The sequence below is a fragment of the Phycodurus eques genome, chromosome 7, assembly GCF_024500275.1.
Source record: "Phycodurus eques isolate BA_2022a chromosome 7, UOR_Pequ_1.1, whole genome shotgun sequence".
Classification (NCBI taxonomy): domain Eukaryota; kingdom Metazoa; phylum Chordata; class Actinopteri; order Syngnathiformes; family Syngnathidae; genus Phycodurus; species Phycodurus eques.
The window spans coordinates 16,620,258-16,646,658 of NC_084531.1; the positions used below are offsets into that span (position 1 = coordinate 16,620,258).

The 26,401-nt window shown below is 40.6% G+C and overlaps 1 protein-coding gene across 1 annotated transcript; it reads right to left on the reverse strand.

Annotated features, from left to right (window-relative positions):
• Positions 1 to 298: 298 nt before the first annotated feature.
• LOC133405187 (protein Smaug homolog 2) lies at positions 299 to 24,742 on the reverse strand. The gene is made up of 13 exons (XM_061681936.1): positions 24,454 to 24,742; positions 20,271 to 20,794; positions 19,450 to 19,926; positions 19,119 to 19,355; positions 18,928 to 19,037; positions 15,663 to 15,749; positions 15,216 to 15,474; positions 14,154 to 14,239; positions 11,271 to 11,386; positions 10,954 to 11,152; positions 10,700 to 10,826; positions 4,857 to 4,940; positions 299 to 4,754 (listed from the first exon to the last, which is right to left on the reverse strand). The coding sequence occupies exons 2-13, from the start codon at positions 20,464 to 20,466 to the stop codon at positions 4,726 to 4,728; spliced, it is 2,007 nt and encodes a 668-aa protein (XP_061537920.1). The 5' UTR covers positions 20,467 to 20,794; positions 24,454 to 24,742; the 3' UTR covers positions 299 to 4,725.
• Positions 24,743 to 26,401: the final 1,659 nt, after the last annotated feature.

Consider the following 26,401-nt stretch of genomic DNA (forward strand, 5'->3'; position numbering starts at 1 on the left):
TTGGGGTTTCACTGGTAAACTGAACACTGGCGATATTATATTTTATATAACTATATATATATATAACTTTTTTATATAATTATATAATTATATAATTATTTTCAATGTGGCCATAACCCTCCTAAACTAATGTTCACTTTGTCTCTGGTAATATCATGTTTTATTTCTCACAATGTTCCCCCCTCATAGTTTTACCATTCATTTATATTAATTCTAGTGCTAGTACTCATTAGTGAAACATTCTTTGCAATTTATTAAGTCACAAAATGAGGATCCAAATCAACGGACACGCCACTGATTCTGTTGCAAAAAGAACTGAACTTCTTTATTAGGACTGTCAATGACCCCGATGGATGCTGCACTTCAGACCAATTCACAAATAGGACTAACAGTTTAAAAAAAAAAAAAAAAGCATGTGATGCACAGATTTCATAAAACATTAGAAAATGTCTGGGAAGTCATCAGAATGAAATATAAATTGTGTTAAGAAAACCGCAACAGCCCAGTTGCATTCAATTCATGGATCAAGCTCGGCAGGGTCATCGATGATCTCAATGTGACTGCGTGTGCTAGTACAGGAATGGGGAACCATTTTAGTTCTCTGATATCCTTAGTATGTTCATGGAACAATATGTGCCAACTAATGTTTATTATATACACTACTTTCAAAAAGCTAGGGATATGTGGCTTTTGGCTGAAATTTCTAGATGAACCTAAAATGCACTATTAACTAACTTAATTTGACCTGCACATGTCCAGCTGTTATATGTTTTTGTACTTTTTGCACAACTTGTTGCTCGCTAATAAAAAGTTGAACAGCAAATTTCACAACAGGTGCTTGATTCGTGAATGGACCAATACATTTCCTAGTTCAATTAGTATTTAAACAGTCCTCTTCATCATGATTTTCAGATTTTTACATCTCGAGACCAAGATAGCACCTTAACAATTAAACAACAAAAATAATGTTCTCAGAGGAAAGTGACCACTGAATTCAAAGTGTGAAGAATGCCATCTGCAAGTTGCAACAGAGACAGACAGACTGGAAGAGTTACAGAAAGGCAGATGCGGACGTCATGGGAAATCTATTACACCTGTTTTGAATTTTGCCAGTCAGCTCTTTTACAGAGCACTGCGAGTTTTGTTAAAAGCTGAAACACTGAGAAGTTAGAACTGCATTCAAAAGTTTAGCGAGAGAAGGTCAAATTAAGTTAAACTGTAAAGGTTATAGTGCATTTCAGGTTCATCCTGAAATTTCAACCAAGAGCCCAATATCCATACATTTTTGTGAGTAGCCTATTATGAGCAATTGTGGGTTTTATGTTATAGTTTTGAGCTGGAACAAGTCCCATGCCAGGTAGGTTCCCCACCCCTGTACTAGTGCCAAAACGAAGTGCATCACTGGAATGTAAACAGAGTACTCCTTGGCCTTGTATTGTTGTGTAGTGTTTTACAGATTACGCATCATCGACTGTGGCTCAGAAAAGCGTCGTCATGCTCTGCTGCAGCTTCATCATGCACATCGACTGTACTGTACTCTACTGCAGCACCTTGGTTCTGGAAAGGACAATCTGAGCCATATGTAACAAGTCCTAAAAATGTCAGCTGTCTTTGTTGAGGTCCTTGTCGGGCACGAGTGTGATGTGTTTTTTTTGTTTGTTTTTTTCTTCTCAGTAAGTCAGATGTATTCAAGAGCCTGCTCTGAAGAAAACCTAACTGCAATGTAACTCGACAACATGAAGCCATTAAAGATCCGCAGACGCAAAATTGTTTTTTTTTCCATATAATATGACATGGGCTTTATCTTAGAAAGATGTAAACAGGCGTTATAAACACACATATACACACACACACACACACACACACACACACTTTTAGTTGCAAAATGTCTGCTCACCATGTTGTCCTCTTATCTACAACAGTGCTGTATTAGTGTGGCAAAAAACATGCGATTATACAAAGTAAGCATAAGTTATCCATATCAAGGGAGAGTTATAAAAAAACAGGTTTGAGTATACAGTGGAACCTCCAAAGTTGAACTACCGACAAAACTTGAGAGTTCAAAGGCTCAAACATCATCATATTAGTTAGCTCTGTGAGATAGGAATGTGTCGGGCCGCTTAGTTTAAAATAGGAGCAATACAATTCATTAAATATCAATTAAATGGAATTTATTTTATTAAAGGTAAAAATTGTGTAGCTGAACACATAGCGAGTAACTACATACAATTATCTAGAGAACATATTACAGGACTCAAGACTTTTTTTATGGCTTGTACAAGTAGTTGGGTCTCTGGAGTGTGTGCCCACTGCCTACCAACCACTGTGCAATGACAATAAAGATTGTAATTCTAAGTGTGAAAATTAACAACCAAGTAAATGTTTTGTTCGCTGCCTACTTCTGAAAATGTGCAGGGAATTTCGTATGGTTAAATTAGCCAGTGGTAGCTTTGCACAAGTGCCATTCATTTGTAGTCTTGACACGGATTGGTGAAATAGTACATTAAAGCAAAAAGGTAAGGAGACCGCCATTGAGTTTTGTTGGATGCACAGATTAGCATTAGCTTCTGATCAGTGGCACATACTTGACAAGGTGGGGGTGGCAGTGTATTTGTATTTGGTGACGGGCCCACTGCATGCGCCACATACAGAGGTCAGCACAGAAATTGACAAGTGTAATTTGGCGACTTGGTGCTGAAGTGCTGCCTCCATGAGGGAAAATAGAATCCATGCTGTCTTCGTGGGGGCGCGCATGTGCTTCGCAGTTCTCACCCGCTGTTTTAGATTCAGGGTTGTCAGTGCACCCACCCCTTGCTCTGCCGCTAGTTGTCATGGTAACCAAATCCATACTCCTTATAGGCCCAGCAGCATGTGTTCCAAGATGAGGGCTGGCTCACATGCATGAGATAGGGCCGATTTGGGCTAATTTCAGCAAGACAAAAGGATTTGTGAAGGCTACTAGACTTCTTGATCCTTGGGGTATGATGCTGAAAATTTAACTGTGGAACGAATTTTTACATTATGTCCTATGGGAAAACCTGAAATTAGAATAAGTTTGGAGTCAACTTTGGGGTTTCCACTGTAGAACTATCTTTGCTTTTTAACTATGGGTGCTGCCACAAAATAAAAATTCGGTCATCCCTGCCTTACAAAGCAACCGAACAAACAAAGTGAGCCATATTGTGACCATATTCAAACGTACATGCACCTCCGCTCTGCCACATTCCAAGACAGAGGCCGGGTTAGAAGACCGCTTCTTTTGTTTATTTATTATTATTATTTTTTAAACGATTCAACACTGATACCACGCGATAATGTTAAGGGTTGACTGAAACACAGACAGTAACGGAAAAGTATGGCCATCTTGGAGCACCTTGGAGACGCATGAGTCATCAAATCGTCACGTGTGATTATAAAGGGTGTACTTTGGGGTCCCAGAGTGGGTTTTATTGGCCAGTTGTCAAGAGTGTTAGCTATATTAGGGATTCTCTATCAATTCTTTGGAGAAAGGGTTCCACTGTGTTGTTTCTCATTTGTTTATGTACAGTATGTGTGAATGTTACGACAATACAGGGGGTCCTCGGTTTACAACGGTCCACACATACGTTTTGATGTTACAAAGTAGTTCGCACCGCTGTGTAAGAATAATTTGTCACTCAGTTACCACTGTACTTTCTGTTTTTCATTGGATTGTTTTATATTTATAGCCTATAAGTATTTTTCATACAAATATTTGCTATTATGACCTTACTACAGCTTTAGCATAGGTTAGTGAATGACTGTGACACATTTCGACCTTAGTACAAATTTGAGTTACACTGCCGCCATGGGAATGGAATGCAGTCATAAAAGCGAGGAACCCCTGTACTAGGGGTCACTGGAGAGGATCCATATTTCAAATCAGCTCTTGTGCAATAGTACAACCCTTTGCCGGCCCTAGCTCCTCGGCACAACGCGATAATTCATCATCATTGACGCAGTAGGGAGTTATTTAAAAAAAGGGGTGGGGGGGGGAGAAAAAAACAATTAAAATAACACCGGCAAAGCGCAGCCAAGCATTCTCCAACTGCTTTTTGAAGTTAAACCATTCTGTTGCAAGTAATCCTTCCCGAATGAGCCATCGACCGATCAACCCTTCTCTTTGGCTTTAGTGGAGAGGAGGAGTCTTCAGGGTGGAACGTTTAAATAAAAGGCGATGCCTGCTGTTGAGTTACGTGCTCATTCTCTCAAAACATGTCTGGAGAAGACCGTAAAGAGACTAACCTTTTGAGAAGCCTTTCGGGTTCTCGAAAGTGTCTTCTTTAAGCCAATTACAGTCTAGTGCCGTATGGATAAAAGTGCCTTACATCTGGCCGATCTACACGCGAGGTGGTGCAGAACTGTGAGGAATAGGGAAAAGAAGGAGAACTCATACAGGGCCGTTTTTAAGACAGCACCGATCCTTTTCTCGCTCTCACAATTGCGCCATGTCACAGTCCTGCAAGTGACACGGTCGTGAACCTTCCTCCCTGTCCTGCAATATAATTATCTGTATTCCATTTTTCTTAATAATAAACTTAGTTATATATATATATATATATATATATAATAAAGTACAAAAATATTAGCGAACATATACACAGTATTTTTGTCATTATGTAGTGACTGCTTTGCCTGGTTTGCTCGAGCGTACGTAAATATTTGTGCTGGGTGATGAGGAGCTTTTCTTTTTTTCTAGTCTTCTTTTCATATCGTTGATGTCCGGTCAGTTCCGTCTGTCATGGAGATGAGAACATGTTAAAACATTTTACCGGGACCACTCACTTGACGTTTTTAGAGAGTGTTAGGATAGTGTGAGCGCAGCAAAGGAAACTCACCCCCTAAGGCGTGCTCCGTCATACTGAGGCACAGCGACTCTAGCGTAGGGTTTATCTCCAGGTCTGCGCCTGGAACTTGGCAATCTAACAATGATACAAAGTGAAAATTATAATTTCGCGTTAGATATTTCTCGTGGGATTACTAAATTCATATTCTTCATCATTTCCAAATCCGCTGTATGCGGAACATCACGTAAGCAAACCCAGAAAACAGAACAGTTGACTTCCTGTCTATGCTACGCCAATGAGCAAGACTACGGTTTGATTACATGATTGTTTTGTCTTCTTCTTCTTCTTCTTCTTGTTTGAAGACGAACCGGGTAGAAGTGCGTAGACCCATTTTGCCGAATGCGAAAGTAAGTTCCGTGTATACCGGATTGGGTTGTACGAAGGAGTATTGGATAGAGACATAGAATTAAAAAGCATGAACGAAATTGTCCTGTCAAGAGAAAGAAATTTAAATATTTTGAGAATATGGTTGTTATTATTATTTTAAGAGAATAACGTCATAATATTATGGCAAAAAGGCAGTTTTATGAGAACGTAATTCTAAGAGAATAAACTCATAACATTAAAAAGGAAAATGTTATATTTTTACGAGTAATTTTTTAATATTACAAGGAAAAAATCCATTTGACATGAATAATGTGTAATTTTACGCGGAAAAAGTCATGAATAAAGTGCTAATTTTACAAGAATAAAGATGTAATAGAAAAAAGGGCATAATTAATAAATTAAAGTTGTAATATTACAATAAAAAACTATTGTGCTACAAAGTCTTAATTTTATTTTAAATAAAATAATTGAATTGTACTATCAATAGGGTGGCACGGTGATCCGACTGGTTAGCACATCCGCCTCACAATTCTGAGGTTGCGGGTTAAAATCCGGCCTTCCCTGTGTGGAGTTTGCATGGTTCTCCTGTGCCTGCGTGGCTTTTCTCCGAGTACTCCGGTTTCCTCCCACATCCCAAAAACCTGCATGGTAGGTTGATTGAAGACTCTCAATTGCCCGTAAGTGTGAATGTGAGTGCGAGTGGTTGTTTGTTTATATGTGCCCTGCGATTGGCTGGCAACCAGTTCAGGGCAACCAGTTCCTCTCACCCAAAGATAGCTGGAATAGGCTCAAGCACATCCGCGACCTGCGTGAGGATAAGCGTGAAGGAAATGGATGGATGGATGGATAATATCAATAGGAATGTCATAATTTTATGGGGCTTAAGTTGTAATAATTCAAAAAACAAATTGTAATTTTAGAATACAGTTGTAACATTACGAAAATAAAGTTTTCATTTTTACGAAGATGAAAATGAAAATTTGCAATAGTCATAATAGGAAACTCTTGTTTTAATACACAAACCAAAAAATATATTGTATGCTATTATTGTACACCACACGTGCTACACAACTTCACCAACTAAAACAAAACAAAAAAGTAATTGGTCATATTCCAGCAACAGAACACCGCTCTCCCTCTATGTTGGAGACACAATAACAAGATAAGGCGAGCAGCATGTGGCTGTAAACAATCTGGCACAATCTGCAAGGCACACACAAGCGTTTGCCAGATGCCGTGCTGCAGATTTCTCTTCTAATGGCCCTTTCGTGTTCCAACCAAGTCCAACGCTGACCTCTTTCACGACACTGCCTCGACTGTAAAATGTGCGGCTGCTTCCCACCATATTTATTGAAATCTATGATGATAGGAGTATACCTTTTTTCCTCCACAAAGAAAGACAGATGCTACAACTGGCTTGTCCAATTTGTGCTCACTACTGGATGACGTTACCTCGAGCTTCTCTTTCTATGATGTGTTAATACATATTTTTTGTGAAGAAAGGACAGACAGAACGTCCTCTGACCGTAAGCAGATTACTTTCAAAGTCAAGTGTGTTAAAACGCAGACACCATATTTCTGCAAGTTATTGCTGGTGGTGTTTGATTACTCAACCGCAGATGGGAGAGACGTCTATTTCCCAAACTTTATTGAGCCAAGGCACTTTCTTTAAAACTCCTTCACTGCCAGTCTCCATGGATATTTGAATTCGACAGTCGTCAATGACAGTGAATCTGTTTTAATTTCACCGCGCACCGACAAAAATATCACAAAATGTATACAGTATCAAAAAGTACACATACTGCACTGTAAAAACTAGGAAATACAAGAAAAAAAGTAATGAAATGAAGACTATATTACTTAATTCAAGCAAAATTGTTATTGTAAATTTAGCAAATCTAAAAAAGCAAAAACCCACAAATGTCTTAAAACTAGTATATTTATACTACTCATATCTATAGAATTACGGCATTTCTTATTTTAAGATAAGATTACTCAAACAGTAATACAACCTTAATAAGTTATAGTATCTTGCTTGAAGCAAGAGAAATGTTCTTATACAAAAACTGCCTGGTAAGAAGATATCTTGGGAAACAAAGCAAGCATATTTTGCCTTGATTTGAAATATTTGGTTAGAGTTTAGTTTTTGCAGTGTGAAATAATCTTGATCTGGGCTCAATTGATTCAGAAATGTACTGGGCCTGTTTAGTTGAACACAAAGCTATTATTGTGTTGTATGAAAGGCAACAGGTGGATAAACAGGTCAACTGTATCTTCTGCCATTTAGTGGAAGAACATTTAATTGTTCTGCCAGCCACTAAATGTTATATGATTGATATATGAACAAATATAGATTTGTAGTAATAAATAATTTTTGGACCAATGAACTGAAATTGGACAATTTCCCAAGGCACACTTGAGGATTGCACGCGCCATACTAATGTGCCACAGCACCGTGGTTGGGAGGCACTGTATTAAGCTACCGATATATGTCCAGTAGGGCTATACGATATTGGAAAAAAATGACATTGCGATTTTTTTCAAACCTGCGATACATATTGCGATGTGAAATAATACATGATCAGTGTTGGGAGAATTTATTTTCCACGCAAAATGGTTCAAAGTTTTATTAAAAAAAATGAACTAGTTCAGTTCATAGTTCATAATTCAAAATTTTAAACAAAGTTCACTGGTCCAAAAATGAAGTAGTTCAAAGTTGTTATTTTTTTTCCCAATATGTTGCTGATGGGCTACTAATCTCAAAATACTGGCATTTCATTGTCCCATTGTTGCCACATCATTCAATCCACACTAGTTGCCTGCTGCAGCTTTCACCCTACAATCTGAAAAACATGAAAAAAATCGTTTTGCTTGAATGGTGTTTTTATTTGTATTTTTTAAATGAGGAATTAAAACAAAAACAGGACTTTTGAAAGGACATTGATAACTTTGCATTCCTCGCAGGTCTGGCTGACTATTTTAACAAAATAATTGAACTATTCTTATATTACGAAACAAAACCCATATTATCAGTGTGATCATATACTGTTTTAACTAAAGCATTCTAATATAAATAATAATTTTCCTAGTAATCAATTTTTTTTATTTTGTACTGTATTACAAAGGAACAGTTTCATTCTCATTTACAGTGTCCTTGAACGTACCTTGCGAACTGATGCAGCTGTAGCGTACCATCCTAATTTCATTTTCAAGAGAGAAATAGGTAATGCAGCCGTTGTACATTGTTTCCAGTGTTCTCTTTCATAGTTATCAATAGATATGAGTATACAATAGACTTTACAATGATCTGATCGGCTTGATCGGTATCGGCCGATAATTAGCATTTCATGATGATCGGCTGATCGGCTTTAATCCGCCGATCCGATCAATGACGTCATAGATCAGCTCCGCAAAGGACATTTACTCCACGTCGCCGTCGTGTACCGAAAGCTAGTTCATTTTGAGCCTTGTCACGTGTATTGTGATGTAGTACTGTAACTATCTGATGGCCAATTTTGTTTCAATCTTGTCGATGAAAAAACACTCGGCTATGTGGGACTTTTTTGCGGTGCCTCAAACAGACCCTCTTAATGGATCAGACTACAAAACAAATTTGGTCTTTCATGATTGCACTTTGTCAGACTACTGAAATAAAATCTTGTATTCTGATACCACCGCATCTTATACCAACACTGGACTTTATCTTGTCAAATCAAACACCACCGGATACACTCGTTACCATGGCGACGACAACTATAACAGATCGCGCAAATTTATTGTTTGGGAGAGAGGGCGGGGGGGGAATAATAAAGTAAGGAAAAACGTGTGGTGGTCACCACCAATGCTCGGGAGAGGACGTTAATTCACAGATTGCTTGAGGTACAGACCCTTTTAAAAAAAAATGAATATGGAAAAGTTTCATTATTTTTGTAATTACATTCAAAAAGTTAAACTTTCATCGATTATAGATTCAGGGCCCACAATTTAAACAATTTCAAGTATTTATTTGTTTATTTTTAATTTGGGCTTCCAGCTCATAAAACCCACAAAATCAGGAATTCAAAAAAAAAAAAAAAAAAAAATATTTCAGCCCAAATTTAGCAGGCCATAAATGTTTTAAACTGAGTGTCACACAATTATCATATACTAAACTCAATTATATACACACACACACATATACACACACACACTGTGTGTTTGTTTAAATTGCTTCAGTTTGGTTCAATTGTCTCAGTTGGGTTCAATATGGGGAAGATTGCAGACTTGACAACTGGCCAGAAGACCATCATTGATACCCTCCAGAGGATGGATAAGCCACAAAAGTGCATAGCTAAGGAGGCTGGCTGTTCACAGAGTGGTGTGTCCAAGAATATCAATGGAAAGTCTAGTGGAAGGACAAAATGTGGCAGGAGAAGATGCACCAGTAAAATAGATGACCGTGGGCTTCAGCTGATTATCAAAAAGAGAAGATTCAAGAATCTAGCAGAGCCAAAAAGAGTGGAAGGAGGCGGGAGTCACAGCTTCAAAAACCACCACATTCAAACACATCCAGGAAATGGGCTAAAACTGTCGGGTTCCTCGAGTCAAGCCACTTCTGAGCCTGAGCAGACGTAGGAAGTGTCTCAAATGGGCAAAGGAGAAGAAGGACTGGACTGTTGGACAGTGGTCCAAGGTTTTCTTTTCAGTTGAAACTAAACTGCGCCTTTCATTTGGGAATCAAGGGCCAAGGATTTGGAGGAAGACGGGTGAAGAACAGAACCCAAGCTGCTTGAGGTCAAGTGTGAATTATCCACAGTCAGTCATGATTTGCGGTGCAATGTCCAGTGCAGGTGTTGGTAAACTCTGCTTTCTTAAATCCAAAGTCACCGCAACAGTATACCAGAATGTTTTAGAGGACTGGATGATTCCTTCAGCTGAGGATGTGTATGGAGATGCAGATTTCATCTTCCGCAGGACCTGGCCCCTGCCCATACTGCCAGAAGCACCAAAACCTGGTTTGATGCCCATGCCATCACAGCGCTTGACTGGCCAGCCAACTCACCGGATCGAAACCCCATTGAGAATCTATGGGGTATTATCAAGAGAAAAATGAGGGCCACCAGACTCAAAAACAAAGAAGAACAAAAGATGCCAGAAAAAAATGGGCCTGGGGGAAAGGAAGGCAGAAAAGAAGTCAGAAGGGAAGGAGGGAATGCTCAAACACAAACAAAGAAGTCTGAAAAGTAGGTTTCAGCAAAGAAAGGATTGATGGGAATGGACGCAGGAGTAAAAAGCAACTGTGAAGGAAGGAGATCAGAAAGAAAAAGATGCCATGAAAAGAAACCTGTAAATAATATAAAATGAAAGGTACCTACTTTTGGTCCACCCTGAATTTTATTTGTCATTTGTTGAGTAATTTATTTTTTAGGGCATATTTGAGTTAAAATGTTTGAGAACCACTGTATTAGAGGGACTATCTGAAGAAATACAGTATGATAGAAGCGGATGGGAGAGGCTTGATACAGTACCTTGCTGTTGGAACATGAGCATGGTTTGCGGGGAGGTGTGGACAGGAAGTGAGTGGGTCCGCTGCACAGAGCTGCGACTTTGACTTGGCATGCTGTTACTGCCCCCGGGGTTGGCAAACCACAGGCTCTAAAAACCGGGAGAAATTCACCAATGAGTCACGTCAGCCAGTGTCATTTGGCTCAGTCACCGAAGCTGTGATGATTATAAGAGTGGAATAAAGCAACAGATAGCACATTGGGCTCGCTGTACTAACTTGTCGACCCTGGCCTGCCAGCGCGGGGTTAGTGAGCGTGTGGCGAGGAGAGGCGCTGCCGATGCCGCCGGGACTCAGCAGACCCATTCGCCCAGCCTGGAGTCCACGCGGTGTTATCTGAAACTGCCTCTGGCCCCGTCGGCCCACGCCTCCGCTCACAGAGCCTGCTGTGGGGAGGGAGTTGGACCCGTAGGCCCAGCTGGAGCGTGAAAAGACAATAAGGTGAAATAAACTAAATAAGGAGAACTCAATTTTGAACCTGCTGAAAGTACTTGACATCAAATGGCGGTTAGGTTTCAAAGGCACGCTCAGCTCACCCTTTCTGTCGGTACACGGGCATGTCCAGCATGGCTTTCCGAGGGACTAGGCGGAGCAGTTTGAGGACCTGCTGCTTCCATGAAACCAGACGCTTTTTGTGGGTTTCTGTGAAAGCCTTAGAAGAAAAACCCCAAACTTCAAACAACTCATTTTGAGGATTTCAGTCATTTTGTATGTAGTTATGTACAAGGTGATAATTGTATTTCTTCAAATAGTGGCCATCCCCAGAGATGTCAACCCCATCATCACCTCGCAGGAACATTCTGCATTGCCACATGCCACGAGAAAGACTAATATAAAATCTAATATTTTCTTTAGATTTTCATATTTTTATTACATTACGTTTTGAGTGACAAAATATTTGACAGATAATTTTTATTTCAGTTTGGATTTATTCAATACGATGTTTTGGGACTACATTGCTAAATATACAATAATGTAGTGACAGTTTTATTGACAGAATGGTACATTAAAATAAATACCGGTATCAGACTGTATTGTCCTTTAGCAAAGCTAAATTGATTAAAAAAAAAAAAAAAAAAAGTAAAACAAGATATGATGTAATTTTGAGAACATTTATTGTGCGCATCTCAAAGGTCAAAATCAAAACACGCACTATTATGCAAACAAACAAATAACTTTGCTGATATAATAAATATTTAATACACTAATACTATATATTAATATACAGTGGGTACGGAAAGTATTCAGACCCCCTTAAATTTTTCACTCTGTTATATTGCAGCCATTTGCTAAAATTATATAAGTTCATTTTTTTCCCTCAATGTACACACAGCACCCCATATTGACAGAAAAAAAACAGAATTGTTGACATAAGTATTCAGAGCCTTTGCTGTGACACTCATATTAAACTCAGGTGCTGTCCATTTCTTCTGATCAGCCTTGAGATGGTTTTACACCTTCATTGGAGTCCAGTTGTGTTTGATTATACTGATTGGACTTGATTAGGAAAGCCACACACCTGTCTATATAAGACCTTACAGCTCACAGTGCATGTCAGAGCAAATGAGAATCATGAGGTCAAAGGAACTGCCTGAAGAGCTCAGAGACAGAATTGTACCAAGGCACAGATCTGGCCAAGGTTAAAAAAAAAAAAAAATCTGCTGCACTTAAGGTTCCTAAGAGCAAAGTGGCCTCCATAATCCTTAAATGGAAGACATTTGGGCTGACCAGAACCCTTCCAAGAGCTGGCTGCCCGGCCAAACTAAACAATCGTGGGAGAAGAGCCTTGGTGAGAGAGTTAAAGAAGAACCCAAAGATCACTGTGGCTGAGCTCCAGAGATGCAGTTGCGAGATTGGAGAAAGTTCTAGAAAGTCAACCATCACTGCAGCCCTCCCCACCAGTCAGGGCTTTATGGCAGAGTGGCCCGACGGAAGCCTCTCCTCAATGCAAGACACATGAAAGTCCGCATGGAGTTTGCTAAAAAAAAAACACCTTAAGGACTCCAAGATGGTGAGAAATAAGATTCTCTGGTCTGATGAGACCAAGATAGAAATTGTTGGCCTTAATTCAAATTGGCATGTGTGGAGAAAACCAGGCACTGCTCCCCCGTCCAATACAGTCACAACAGTGACGCATGGTGGTGGCAGCATCATGCTGTGGGGGTGTTTTTCAGCTGCAGGGACAGGGAGACTGGTTGCAATCGAAGAAAAGGTGCACATGGCCAAGTACAGGGATATCCTGGATGAAAACCTTCGCCAGAGTGCTCAGAACCTCAGACTGGGTTGAAGGTTCACCTTAAAAAAAGACACTGACCCTAAGCACAGAGCTAAAATACCAAAGGAGTGGCTTGACTGTGACCGTGACTGTTTTTGAATGGCCCAGCCAGAGCCCTGACTTAAACCCAATGGAGCATCTCTGGAAAGACCTGAAAATGGCTGCCCACCAACGTTCACCATCCAACCTGACAGAACTGGAGAGGATCTGCCGATGCCGAGGAATGGCAGAGGATCCCAAAATCCAGGTGTGAAAAACTTGTTGCATCATTCCCAAAAAGACTCATGGCTGTATTAGCTCAAAAGGATGCTTCTACTAAATACTGAGCAAAGGATCTGAATACTTATGGCTGTATTATATTTCAGTTTTTCTTTTTTAATAAATCTTTTTTAATAAAAGCAAAAATTTAAACAATTCAGTTTTTTTCTGTCAATATGGGGTGCTGTGTGTACATTAATGTGGGAAAAATTTAACTTAAATTATTTTAGCAAATGGCTGCAATATAAAAAATGAGTGAAAAACTTAAGGGGGTCTAAATACTTTCCATACCCACTGTGTGTGTGTGTGTATATATATATATATATATATATATATACACACACACACACACACAATATGAGTTTAATATGAGTGTGTGTACATATTTATATATATATATATATATATATAGAGAGAGAGAGAGAGAGAGAGAGAGAGAGAGAGAGAGAGAGAGAGAGAGAGAGAGAGAGAGAGAGAGAGAGAGAGAGAGAGAGAGAGAGAGAGAGAGAGAGAGAGAGAGAGAGAGAGAGAGAGAGAGAGAGAGAGAGAGAGTCTCCACCCCATCTGCGGTTGAGTCAATAAACACACCACCTGGCCAATCGCAGGGCACATACAAACAAACAACCATTCACAATCACATTCACACCTACGGGCAATATAGAGTCGTCAATTAACCTAGCATGCATGTTTTTGGGATGTGGGAGAAAACCGGAGTGCCCGGAGAAAACCCACGCAGGCACGGGGAGAACATGCAAACTCCACACAGGCGGGGCCGGGGATTGAACCCCGGTCCTCAGAACTGTGAGGCAGACACTCTAACCAGTCGTCCACCGTGCCGCTCACCTGGCCACTATTTGCTGAATATACATCAGGTACACACACTTACCTCGTGTATTAGACACTTCTCAATGAGCTGGAGGTAGCAGCTGATATTCTCTTCATCTGGCCTGGACACGAGCAGCTGCGTGCACACTGAAACAAAAGAAGTGAGCGTGTTCATGTGGAATGAGCACAGCACGCTGACAAGGATATTGACTAACTTATTATATAGTGTATTTAATAAGAGAAAGCACTTTAGCGTACTTCCATTCAGTTAAGTTCAGTAAAATCAATGACAATATCTACAGGAAGACACTGGTTACTGTATTACACAAATGTTACAAAAAATAAATATCTGCATTTGAAGTTATAAATGGGAGCACCAATGGGTTTCATTCCATTATTGAAAGGAACATGCAATGCAGAACTCAACTCGATTTCACAACAGGATAACAACGTGTTGAATTGAGAAAATAGAAATTTGACTAAGAAGAACTGTCAGTCACGTGTTACACCACAGAGATCAGGGCAAGCTAATCAGAATCTTATTCGGAAGGCTGAAATTGACTTCCCGTGGCAACGACTTCCAGTTTTGTTTCTATCGAGTGAGACGAGGCTACAGAGCTGATGACTCTTGGAACGCAACCGGCACATATGAATCACCGCTGTGTTTTTCTCTCGCTGTGCTTCCTTTCCACACTTTCTGATGTCTAAGTTTGTGTTTTTAACCAAGCTTGGAACTGTTATACAGGATAGGAAGCTGCTAAATGTTCAATTTCGAGTCTTCAATGAACCGACAACAGGCATGTTCTTGGAACATGTAAACTCGCCACAGAACATGCAAACTCTCAGTCAGACACGAGTAGAGATTCGAACACTGGACCCCTGGACTGTGAGATAGACGTTCGAACCACTGCTACGCTGTGTTTCAGCAGCTTTTAATTTACCGTATTTTCACGACCATAATGGCAAAAATATTCAAAAACATCACACTGTTGAACTATTTTTAGAACAGGCCCGGTGTTATTTATTTAGGGGCATGAACCTTCCATTGGGAGCTGCTACAATATATTTGCTAAGCACTGCACAGGTAAGTAAAAAAAAAAAAAAAAAAACAGGCATCTCTTACCTTTCCCCATGACTCGGGTGAACTGTCCGGCAATGTCGCCGTCCGAGATAGGCGTCGTCGAGGAGTCTCCATCACAGGTAGGCGTGCTGTGGGAATGATGGAATCCCTCAGGGGCTGTTTCTTTATCCGTTGCTGACTTTGTCGCTTCTGGAGGAGCGCTGGCCGGCTGCGACAACATGCTGTAGGCCTTGATGGGCGTGATGATGATCTGCTGCAGCTCCTGCAGTGCATTACGCAGGTTTCCTCCTTCCAAAATGTCCTGCAAACACGTGAGAAGGAAGATTAGTCGGCCACAAGAGTCTGAGAAGTACCTAAAATCCAACCAGCCAACAAGCTGAAGGGGAATTTCCTGACTCAGCTGAATTGCAAGTCATATGACAACTAATTATTGCCCACTCATTGGTCCCAGAAAATGAACTAATTTAAACAAAACATTGTGTAAATTACCTTTTCCAAAGATTTCAGCACACTTTGCCGCTCACGCAGTTTTTGGATGCTCAAGGCAATTTTATGCCGTGCTCCCTTGGTGACATTCTAAAGAGGAAAGAGAGATAACGAGAGTGTGCGTGATGAAGACATGTCATTTATTGCCCCAACCATCTATAATGTTACTACACAACAAAACAATCACCATCTGTTTCATTTATGCCAAGGAGCAGGGACAACAATCGTGCCGCCGCTATGTGTGACCGGCGGGGTAAGTTGTTTAATTTCACGCCTCATTGAAAGGTGATGTATTATCAGGTTTAAGGACACAAGCGTTTACCATTGATGAGACAGGAGTAATCTAGCTTGTTTGTCCTTATTAGGGCTATGGGTGGGGGGGGCTTACCCCATCTGATTATTGAGGTGGGGGTACACCCTCAACTGGCTCACAGCCAATCGCAGCCAACCAAGCATAGACAAGTTGAAGATGGAGCAATGTGTCCATTTACATTACTTGTTTTTTTATTGTATATACTTCTGTACTATATACTGAGTACTATATCCATACATCCATACATCCATTTTCTGTACCGCTTATCCTCACTAGGGTTGCGGGCGTGCTGGAGCCCATCCCAGCTCAAAATTATTCTCTAGCATTTTAGACAAAAGTGAAAACATCAATGACCTCTGGGGAGCCTTCAAGGATTGGCCACTGACATAAATTTAGGTAAACTCAACATTACAACATGACAGAAATAATGGGTGCTAACTGTAATTAAATTACTTTATTTTGCAATTAAATTACTTTAATAAATACTGTTAATGACATGCTTACTCTAACTTACTCACTGTCGCGGCTATATGGACGGGTGTTGTCCAGAGTTTGCATCCGTTTAACTTTTCCTTTGTTTCGGGTTTTTTTTCCCGCCCACGCTGCGTTGCTTGAACGTGGCATGTTCCTCCTTGAGTACATTCTTCAGGTGCCCGATCAAATTTGTTGTGTTGAAGCATTTAGATGACGTTCCCCACGACGTACTTCAGTTGTGCAGACTGCAAATAACTTACGTGTTGTTTGTCTGAGACACCGCAAAATAGTCCCATACCGACGACGTGTTTTTCCACCGACAAGATTGAAAAAAACTTTATTGGCCGTCAGATAGCTACAATACTGCGCCACAAGACGTGACAAGGCTAAAAATAAACTAGCTTTTGGATTCATACGCGACGGCGACGCGGAGTTAAATGTCTTTTGTGGAGCCCATCGATGACGTCATTGAGCGGATCGGCGAATTATGACATGAAAGCCGATCAGCATGAAATGCAAATTCTCGGCCGATACCGATCACACCGATCAGATCGACGTAAAGTCTAGTCGTGACTAAATTATGGCTTCAATATTTGTTATCTTAATGTATTTACTGCATCAACCTTGTCATGGCGGATGCAGTTGCAGCCTGAATCAAAGTATATGAAACTTCAACGTGACATCATAAAGTCAAGTCAAGTTTATTTGCTGCCATGATTAGCGACTGCATTGACACCTTAAGCAGAGTGGACTCTCACCTCGCATAGGAGCGGCTTCGCATCGTGCCTACCACTACATCACTGTGCTACCCGGAAGGCATACAGTGAACCCCCGCATACTCGCCAGCTGGCATTCGTGAATTTGCATTTTATTGCAGATCCTTTATTCGGGGTTTATGTGCTCTGGCCAAAGCGATACATGTTACTTTGGCGCCATCTGGTGGAATTGTGCTGTTATTATGCCATTATTTCTGTCATGTTGTAATGTTGGTTTGACCTGACTGATTTGAGTACATGATCTGACTAGAGCAGTGATTTCCAACCTTTGTGGAGCCAATTTTACATTTGAAAATCTCACGGCACACCAACAAACAAAAATGTCATAAAAAGTGGAGACATTAATTACTGTTTATACTTCCTGCCATCTAATAGACCCGTTGTTCTGTCTGTCACTATGCCTCACTGGCATAAACAGACGAACAAAGATACATTATTTATTGTAAATATAATTGTTTGAGCAATTAAGTACACAAGTACATAAAGTAAATGAACAAGTCATTTAAATAGATACATTGCTCCATCTTTTGATCGGATCGGTGATCGGTTTATCGTTTTTTTAAACTCGCTGATCGGCCCAAAAAATCCTGATCGTGTAAAGCGTAGCTGTTATTCATCCAGCCATCCATCTTCTTTACCACTTATCCTCACTAGGGTCACGGGCTGCTGGAGCCTATCCCAGCTATCCCTAGCTTTAATTAATTGATAGGGATTTTCATCTCCGTTTGAGATGTCCTGCTTTGTTGCTGATTGTTAAAAACACCACATGCACCAGGACAAGTGAAGCTTAAAGTGTTTTTCTGCTTCTCTTCCAATGCAGCTATTAATACCCCGTGTAGTCTCCTTTGCCGTGACAATTTGTCTACACTGTATGCCCTAACATGTATCTAAATACCAAAAGGTGAGTTTAATGACTTGTATTTTAGGACAACTGCGGCTGTTGTGAAAGTGTTACATAAATGAAGTTGAGTTTAGTTGAGTTCATACCATTTGTGTAAAGTGCTAGTGCGGACATTTTTTGTCCAGCTGTAATGTCACGTCAGTTTGTGCTAGCATGTTATTTAGGCTAGGATGCTAGCTAATACTATTGATAAGCCTCATGTGAAGGTGGTTTGTTTGTGATGAATGATGTGATGAATAATTTAACTACTGAATACAGGATTAATGATTGTGTACATCCTAGATTCATGGTGTTGCTGCTTTATGGTCCCGGTGGTGGTTGTCCACCAATTACACTACCCCAAAGTCGCAAGAAGTTCCGTTTCCAGTTATATAGTTATCATCCTTAAAAGGCGCTATATAAATCTAATTTATTATATTCATACTTTTTGTTAATCCTTTCGCTGCTCACTGAGCAGACGTCTCTGGATACGTTGATTGTATGTTTTAGCCTCCCAGTTTTTATGCTACTTTTTCAACAAAGTTCTAATTCCTGTTTGATGGTTATTATCACACTTCTCTACTTTTTCATCTGCAGCAGCGTCATAAAAGAACATGAAAAAGCCAAAGAAACAGCGAAACAGATTAGTAGAGGTAATCCTTTAGATGAGTGGAAATGTCTTGAGATATGCTGAAGTCTTGAAAAATTTGTAATGGCACGATTTGGGGCTGTTTCAGAATTGTACTACCGAATGCCCATTAAAATTTGGAAATTCCACTGTAATCTAAGCCAGGTCTTTGTGTATCTAACACAAGTCTTACAAACCTGTGATTCCAGATGATGCTCCGTGAGAATCATCATTTCCTCATAGGTCATTTGGGAAAAAAGTGATGCATATTTGTGAAGGCGGAGACTTTTCAACCACGCAGGAACATCTGCAACAAAAAAAACACAGGACAAAATGACAGGTCAGTTTAAATTGCTGCAGCGTCACATAAGAGAGAGAGTCCGCTGACCTTTCATGCCACTGCCGTCCTCCTGGAAGGTGTTGCGTGCCGAGCCATGCTCTTCTGTCTGCTCGCTGCCCGAGGAGGCCACACTACTCTGCGGGGAGAGGGGCGCGTGATCTGTCGGGAGGAAGTTCTGCCGGCTCCCTGTGTCATCCTGGCTGAGCCACTCGGACCCACAAGCCTGGGGACTGGAGGGGATAATGGATTTTTTCAGAGGGCTCGGCTGCATCTGCCCACCTAGTCCTGGGAATGAGGAGAGGTATGTAAAAAAAAAATAATAATTTTAAATGCAACACTGTGTTATATGCAGTTTTTAAAGTGTGACCTATATATAAACCTGTGTTATTGCTGTTGACAGGAGAAGACAATCCGCCCGGAAAAGCCATATGCCCGTTGTGGCCTGCAGGAGACGTGCTGGACGAGGGAGACTTGTCGTGCCAGGCGTGGCCGGGCTCCAGGGCCTCGGCCGAGCTGGGCCACTCGTCCGAGCCCTGACGCGGGTGGTATGGGCTGGGTGGCGGCCGTGTGGATGGCGCGTAACAGCCCGATAAGTGCTCCTCCAAGTGGTTGAGCCACATGGCCAGGGACGTGCGGTCCTCCAGTGTGGTGGCGGGATGGATGAGTGCGTAGGACAGTAGCTGTCTGCTCTCCTCCACAAACAAGCTACTCTCAATGGTGTGACTCAACACCTTCTGCAGCAGCTTCATGTACTCACATTTGGCCTCGCTGTTGCGCGGCTGCAACAAAGGCAGATGGGACAAGAGCAAAGAGACCACTTTCTCCTTGGGCTCCTGGTGCCACTGGTTAACTATGGCTGAGGACAGAGGACATTCAATCAGTGCTGGTTCTTTATTATGTTCAAAGCACAATTTGGATATACAGGGGAACCTTCAAAGATGCCTACAGACCTCAGCATACCTCAGTTCAGTGCTTTTACTTTGGCTTTTTTCTTTTAAACACTTTCTCCAAATGATGGTCTTCTGTCATTCAGCATTGCCTATACAGTTATTACATTTTTTAATGGAGTGTCAGTTTGACCATGAAACATAATATCTCTGTTTTAAAATGAAATTGGAGGTTCACCAGCATCCCAAAACAGACTTTGTTCCACCTTAGAGGTTCCACTGTATATCAATATTGAAATATATGTTCATCTACCTGCATTGTTGGCCTCCGCTTCAAGGATATGAATCTCTGTGCAGTCCGCCAACCAGTGTTCAAGGCATATGTGTAAAAAGCGAGCCTGTGTGCGGGACACCCTCTTGAGGAGGGACAACAGAGCCACTGTCTGTTCGCACTCGTTCCAGCCCTTGAACCAGTCCGTGAGAATACCTACCTGGTCTCTGAACATCATGGCGTGCCTCCTTTTTTAGGTAAGGAGCTCAAGAATGTCTGGACGGGGTAGAGGGGATGAAGGGGGCAAAAAGGGGTGGGGAAGAACACTTTTCAGGGACAGACAGGGTCAGTCTTTTCCCCGGACACCATTCATAGACCCTCACATGGTTCAGGTGCAGCAAAACATAATGGAAAATCCTGTCAAATCACCCTGTGGACTGTTTGGGGGGGTGGGGGGTGGGGGGGTGGGGGGGTGGGGGGGGGGGGTCCTCGTAAAGTGATCCTGACAGGAAGAGTCCAAAGAGATTGCAGAGTCACTCTCGCATGCTCAGGATCACATTGGCCACCTAATAAAGCAGAAAAACACAGAAAAACATGATGTTAACATTTTAATTGTGATGGAATTTTAAAATTTGTATAAGGTCCTCCATTCATTTCAATAGCACTTCAATAGACTTTCCCAGCTGATTTTAGGCGAGAGGCGGGGCACACCTTGGACTGGTCAACAGTCAATCACAGACTTTCATACTTAAATTCACACCTATGGACAATTGAGTCTTCTAATAACCTAACATGCATGACTTTCGAAGGTGGAAGGAAGCTGGAGTACCCAGAGAATACCCATGCAAGCATGAGGAAAATATAAAAACTCCACACTGTTAGACCAGAGCACAGATTCGAATCCTGGATCTCACAACTGTGAGGCAGACATGCTCGTCACTAGGACCACAATCTGCCGCAATTTGATTCACCATTTTCCCCATAGGAAACAACAGAAAGTAATCTGTTCATACATTTTGTATGGAGTTTAGAAACATGTCCAACATTCAAAATTCATGAAGAAAAAGTATGCAACCATCAAACAAATCTATATTATTATACCTTATGAGCATCTCTGGGTTTAATGTCTTGAGGGCTTTTTTAAAACAGCTCCTCTTGGGTTTCTAGAAACCCAAGAGGAGCCGAAACGAATGACATCACATACGTACATATGACCCAACCCTGCTTTATCAGTTCTTACTGAATCAAATACAAACCATTTCTGTTCATAGCAGCTAAATGAATGACAAAATTAATTAAGTGTCACAATAATACAGTTTGAGTGTTTTAAGGTGAACTGCATGTCACAGATCATCTTCAACAAGATCAATAACTTTGTCGTAAAATAGGTGGTGTCATGGTGCAAGCACTTCTTAAAACATTGAATCCTTGTCTTTGATACCACAGAACACAGCCCATGAAGGCAAAGTATGCTTAATGTTTTTGGAGCTTTGTGCAAGACCTCCTCTGGGTTTTATTTGTTTCTAGAATCGCACGGTGGGCCAATTTAAAAGTTCACATGGCCCAACCCTGCTTTATCAGACCTTTTGTATCAAATCTAGGGCGGTCGCTATCGAATACTTTTAGAATTGTTTATTCCATTGATTACTCCAACCAATAATCAAATTATAGGATAACAAATTATTTTACATAAAAGTTGTACGTTCAAATTTGTTGCAAAATCATTTTTTAGATCACTGTTCATTAACCGATTACTGTTGTTTATTTGGTATTGTTTAATGATCAAACAACAATTAAGCAATATCACATGAGGAGGAGCGATGTACTCACCAACCTTTTTGAAACAGCTATTTCTTGGGTACTGATTAATAAGAAGCCCTACTAGTTAGCGGAAGTGGGTGGGAACGTGCTACATTTCCTGCGTTACATTTACTGAAGTAACATTTTGAATAAATTGTACTTGTCAGAGTAGTTTTAATGAAGCATACTTTTGACTTTTACTCAAGTATTTATGTTAAGAAGAAACGGTACTCTTACTCCGTTACAATAATGTACATGCCGCTCGCCACTTTCATTTATCAATAATTGCGTGCACGATCTATTTTTAGACTTTCGTTTTTTATTTCTGCACCGGGCGCTGTTGCTCCAATCCACCGTGAATACCACAGTGAGGTCTGACTCAAGTTCACCAATCAAACGACACAAGAAAGTCACACGTCTGGACACAAAGTCTTCTACTGGGCTTCGCGGGCCAATCAAAGTGAGTCATGACAGCCGCACGCGACTCGTGTTTACATGACAGACTATGAACAACAACAGCTTTATCATGCAGCGTAGTTTTTTCACTGCCCAAACTTGGATATTTCATCCCACTTCTAACTTGAGAAAACACCTTGCGGTAAGTCGCAGATGTTTTTGCTGTTGTTTTGGCTGTGCATACGGCAACATTAGCACTATTTTATGGTCACAAGTTACTGTAAAACACGTCTTGTTCTCGCTCTGTCTCTCTCACACTCACACACATACATACACACACAATCAATAAGTTTGTTCAGCAAACAACTTCTTCATTCAGTCATTTTAGTGGATAAAGCATTTATTATGTTTTAGATTACGTGATATTGTTCAGCAATATCTGAATTTGCATTAATATTTTATTTAGTTATTTTTATTTTATTTTTATTTAAAAATAAATGAGTTGTTAATCACTAGTTACTCATTAGTTGAGTAGTTTTTTTCACAGAGTACTTTCTTACACTTAAGTAATAACTTGGAGGACTACTTTTTACTTTTACTTGAGTCATATTATTCTAAAGTAACAGTACTTGAATACAATATGTGGCTACTCTAGCCACCTCTGCTTGTGAGACATACAATTCTGAGGCTGCTTCAGATTCAATTACAGGTTATTCATATTACAGCTTCAAATAACAATGACTTTGATGATATATTAAACTGACTATTATTTTTCCATAAATTGATTATGCTTCAGTTACTAGTTTGGTCTGTAACGTGTCCCTCACAAGTGGGTCTTCTACACGGAGGCAACCATTCAAGGGAGCGGTCTTAGCTAAATATCGACAAAGCACATACAAAACTGGGTCAAACAAAAGTAGCAGTCAGAGGGGCCTTTAGTGGACACTCATATTTTTATTTTATTTTTTAATGAAATTGACACTTTTATACTAAGTCCATGTTAGAGAGTCACCCGATGGAGGTCTAAATAGCCAAAATACGGGACCGTTAAGTTATTTGGACCATCCTGCATTAAATAACGGTCATCTTAATTTCAAAGTTTCTCTTTTTGCAGTATGGCTGATGCAGTTTGATTAGTCCTTTAAATTACCCAAATCATTTAATCTACGTTCAAAATATTTGTCTAGTACATTATGGACAGCAGAATTCATGTCAGTGTCAGAGTCAATGGTTTATCAGAGACAGATTGCTCATAATGTATATTTTAGACACTATACAAGGTGGCAGCGTTATATCACAGTTGCTGATTAGTGGGTGTCTGAAGATGACAATTTACTGGTAAATGTCCTGCTATTCAATTACTGAATGGGTTATTCAAGACCCCCCAATTCTCCCAAACATTGTGGTGGGAAACGTCACGAAATAAAATGTTATGAAGACAACATTATTTAATAAGCTGTGTAGAAGCCTGGCAAACTTTTTTTTTTTTTTGGGTGGGGGGTATAAAGCATATGACTACCCTTGAATGCCACATTTACAAATGTATGTGTTATTTTATAAGCGGTAAGGACCTGGGACACCTGTGGCCACTAAAATTATAGAAACCTTCACATACACATGACAGGGTGACCGGCAAAACTAATGTAGCACGTCAAAAACGCAACCGTCACTTAAACGGTAGCGCCTGTAATATTAGAAGCTTATATATAAAAGATTAGCACACCGAAAGTGGATTTGGTCAGCAGAGTGTTCCCGAGTATAGTCAGTGGAGGGTAAAAAAAACAAAAAGTTGACTTCTTGGCGGCATAGAACGCTAGAATGTGCTAGCCAACACCAGCAAAGTCGGCCTTGCTAGTGATGGGGGGGGGGGGGGGGGGGGGGGGGGGTTGTATTGTTTTTCGTTGACGCTGTTGCTGCACATATTCCCCCCGCAACACACTTCGACGACAACACAACGTCAACTAAGTTAACAGAGACCGCCTTGGGGTTATTACACAAAGATACACGTAGAAGACTCCAAGTTGTTTACCTTTGTCGGTTTGTCAGTGCTTTTAGCAAGCTAAGGCTAACGCATAGCTTAGCTCTCGGGTGCTATACGCTAGCCTCGTAGCTTAGCAAGTTTTGCTAACAATAATGTTGCCTTAGCTGCGTGAGGCGTAGATTCCGATCCTCCCTCGTAGTAGCGTCCATTAGAAATAGATTCCCGTGCAAAGTCGAACAATATATGTACAAAAAAATATGTGTTTATGACAATACAAGAGTGGACGCCTGGTGAGAAATGTACTTCGATTTTTTTTAGTTACCGTATGACGTAAGTGACTGTCAGGCGTCTGACGTCTGTACGGTACGTCATGTTGTAAAACCGCAAGAAAAGTGGTCGATAAAAACATATGTATTATTCTACCTTAGTTCAGTGAAAAAACGGTCCGAAGACTAAAGACAAAAAAACTACAACACATCACCCCCCAAAATTCAGAGTTTTTGATAGCAAGAGTCAATATAATATTGTAAGTGTAATAATATGAATCATTTGGATTAATTCAATACAACACTATTAATACATTTAATCTGAACCAGGACTTAAAAAACGTTTACATAAATTAATTTATTATATTATTTACATATAGAGCTGTATTTTTTTTAAAGAATTAATGTTACATGATGTCACATTTTATATATATAAAAAATGTTCAGTGTTACAAGATATCACACTATATTTGAGTTTGAAATGTTTATACCAGATTTGGTATAGTTGAAAAAAAAAAAAAGTTAAATGTTAATGCAGGCGGCACGGTGTACGACTGGTTAGAGCGTCTGCCTCACATTTCTGAGGTCTGAGGTTCAATCCCCGGCCCCGCCTGTGTGTACTTTGCGTGGGTTTTCTCCGGGCACTCTGGTTTCTTCCCACATCCCAAAAAGATGCATGGTAGGTTAATTGAAGACTCTAAATTGCCTGTAGGTGTGAATCTGAGTGTGAATGGTTTTGTTTATATGTGGCCTGCGATTGGCTGGTAACCAGTTCAGGGTGTATCCCACCTCCTGCCTGATGATATCTGGGATATATATATTTTTTTTTTAAATAAAAATTGCCTTATGTTGCATTAACATCCATCCATACATTTTCTGAGCCGCTTCTCCTCATTAAGGTCGCGGGCGTGCTGGAGCCTATCCCAGGTGTCATCGGGCAGGAGGGGGGGTACACCCTGAACTGGTTGCAAGCCAATCGCAGGGCACATACAAACAAACAACCATTCGCACTCACAGTCACACCTACGGCCAATTTAGAGTCTCCAATTTATGCATGTTTTTGGGATGTGGGAGGAAACCGGAGTGCCCGGAGAAAACATGCAAACTCCACACAATCGGGGCCGGGGATTGAACCCAAGTCCTCAGAATTGTGAGGCAGACGCTCTAACCAGTCGTTCACCGTGCCGCCCAATTAAGAACATTTAAAATAAATGTTGAATGTTGCCAAATCTAACACTATTTTAAAAGATGGTTGAATGTTACCAGACAGCACTTTAATTCAGAAAATAAATAAATAAATAAAAACATTGCATACGTTACATAATATGATATATTTTATTTTACAAATTATCTATAAAGGGTTGAATGTTACCAAATGCAGTGTTTTTACTAAAAGGTTGCATGACCCCATTATGAGCACCATTATCTCCCCCTTGAAGCCTTTGAACAACCTGAAATTGGTACAGGTAAAGCTTTATAAATCTCCAAAGCATCTGCTGAATGGAGCTTTTGTTGATGCCGACTTCCAGTGCAGCTCTCCGGATAGACTGTCCCTGTGTTTGTGTGAACACCTGCTGTAGGAGTTTAATGTTTTCATCATTGATAGTAGTTGCAGGCCTTCCGCTGCATGATTTATCATGAAGAGATCCTGTTTAGGTGGCACGGTAGACGATTGGTTAGCACATCTGCCTCACAGTTCTGAGGTTCCAGGTTCAAATCTGGCCTTACCT

What these genes read in the sequence shown, in the direction of transcription:
- LOC133405187 (XM_061681936.1), bottom strand. Translation starts at nt 20,466, where the DNA reads ATGATGTTCAGAGACCAGGTAGGTATTCTCACGGACTGGTTCAAGGGC. An exon ending in AGCGGAGGCCAACAATGCAG is followed by an intron (nt 19,927 to 20,270) that starts GTAGATGAACAT and finishes CTCTGTCCTCAG; the next exon opens with CCATAGTTAACCAGTGGCAC. An exon ending in CCCGTGTACCGACAGAAAGG is followed by an intron (nt 11,153 to 11,270) that starts GTGAGCTGAGCG and finishes TTCACGCTCCAG; the next exon opens with CTGGGCCTACGGGTCCAACT.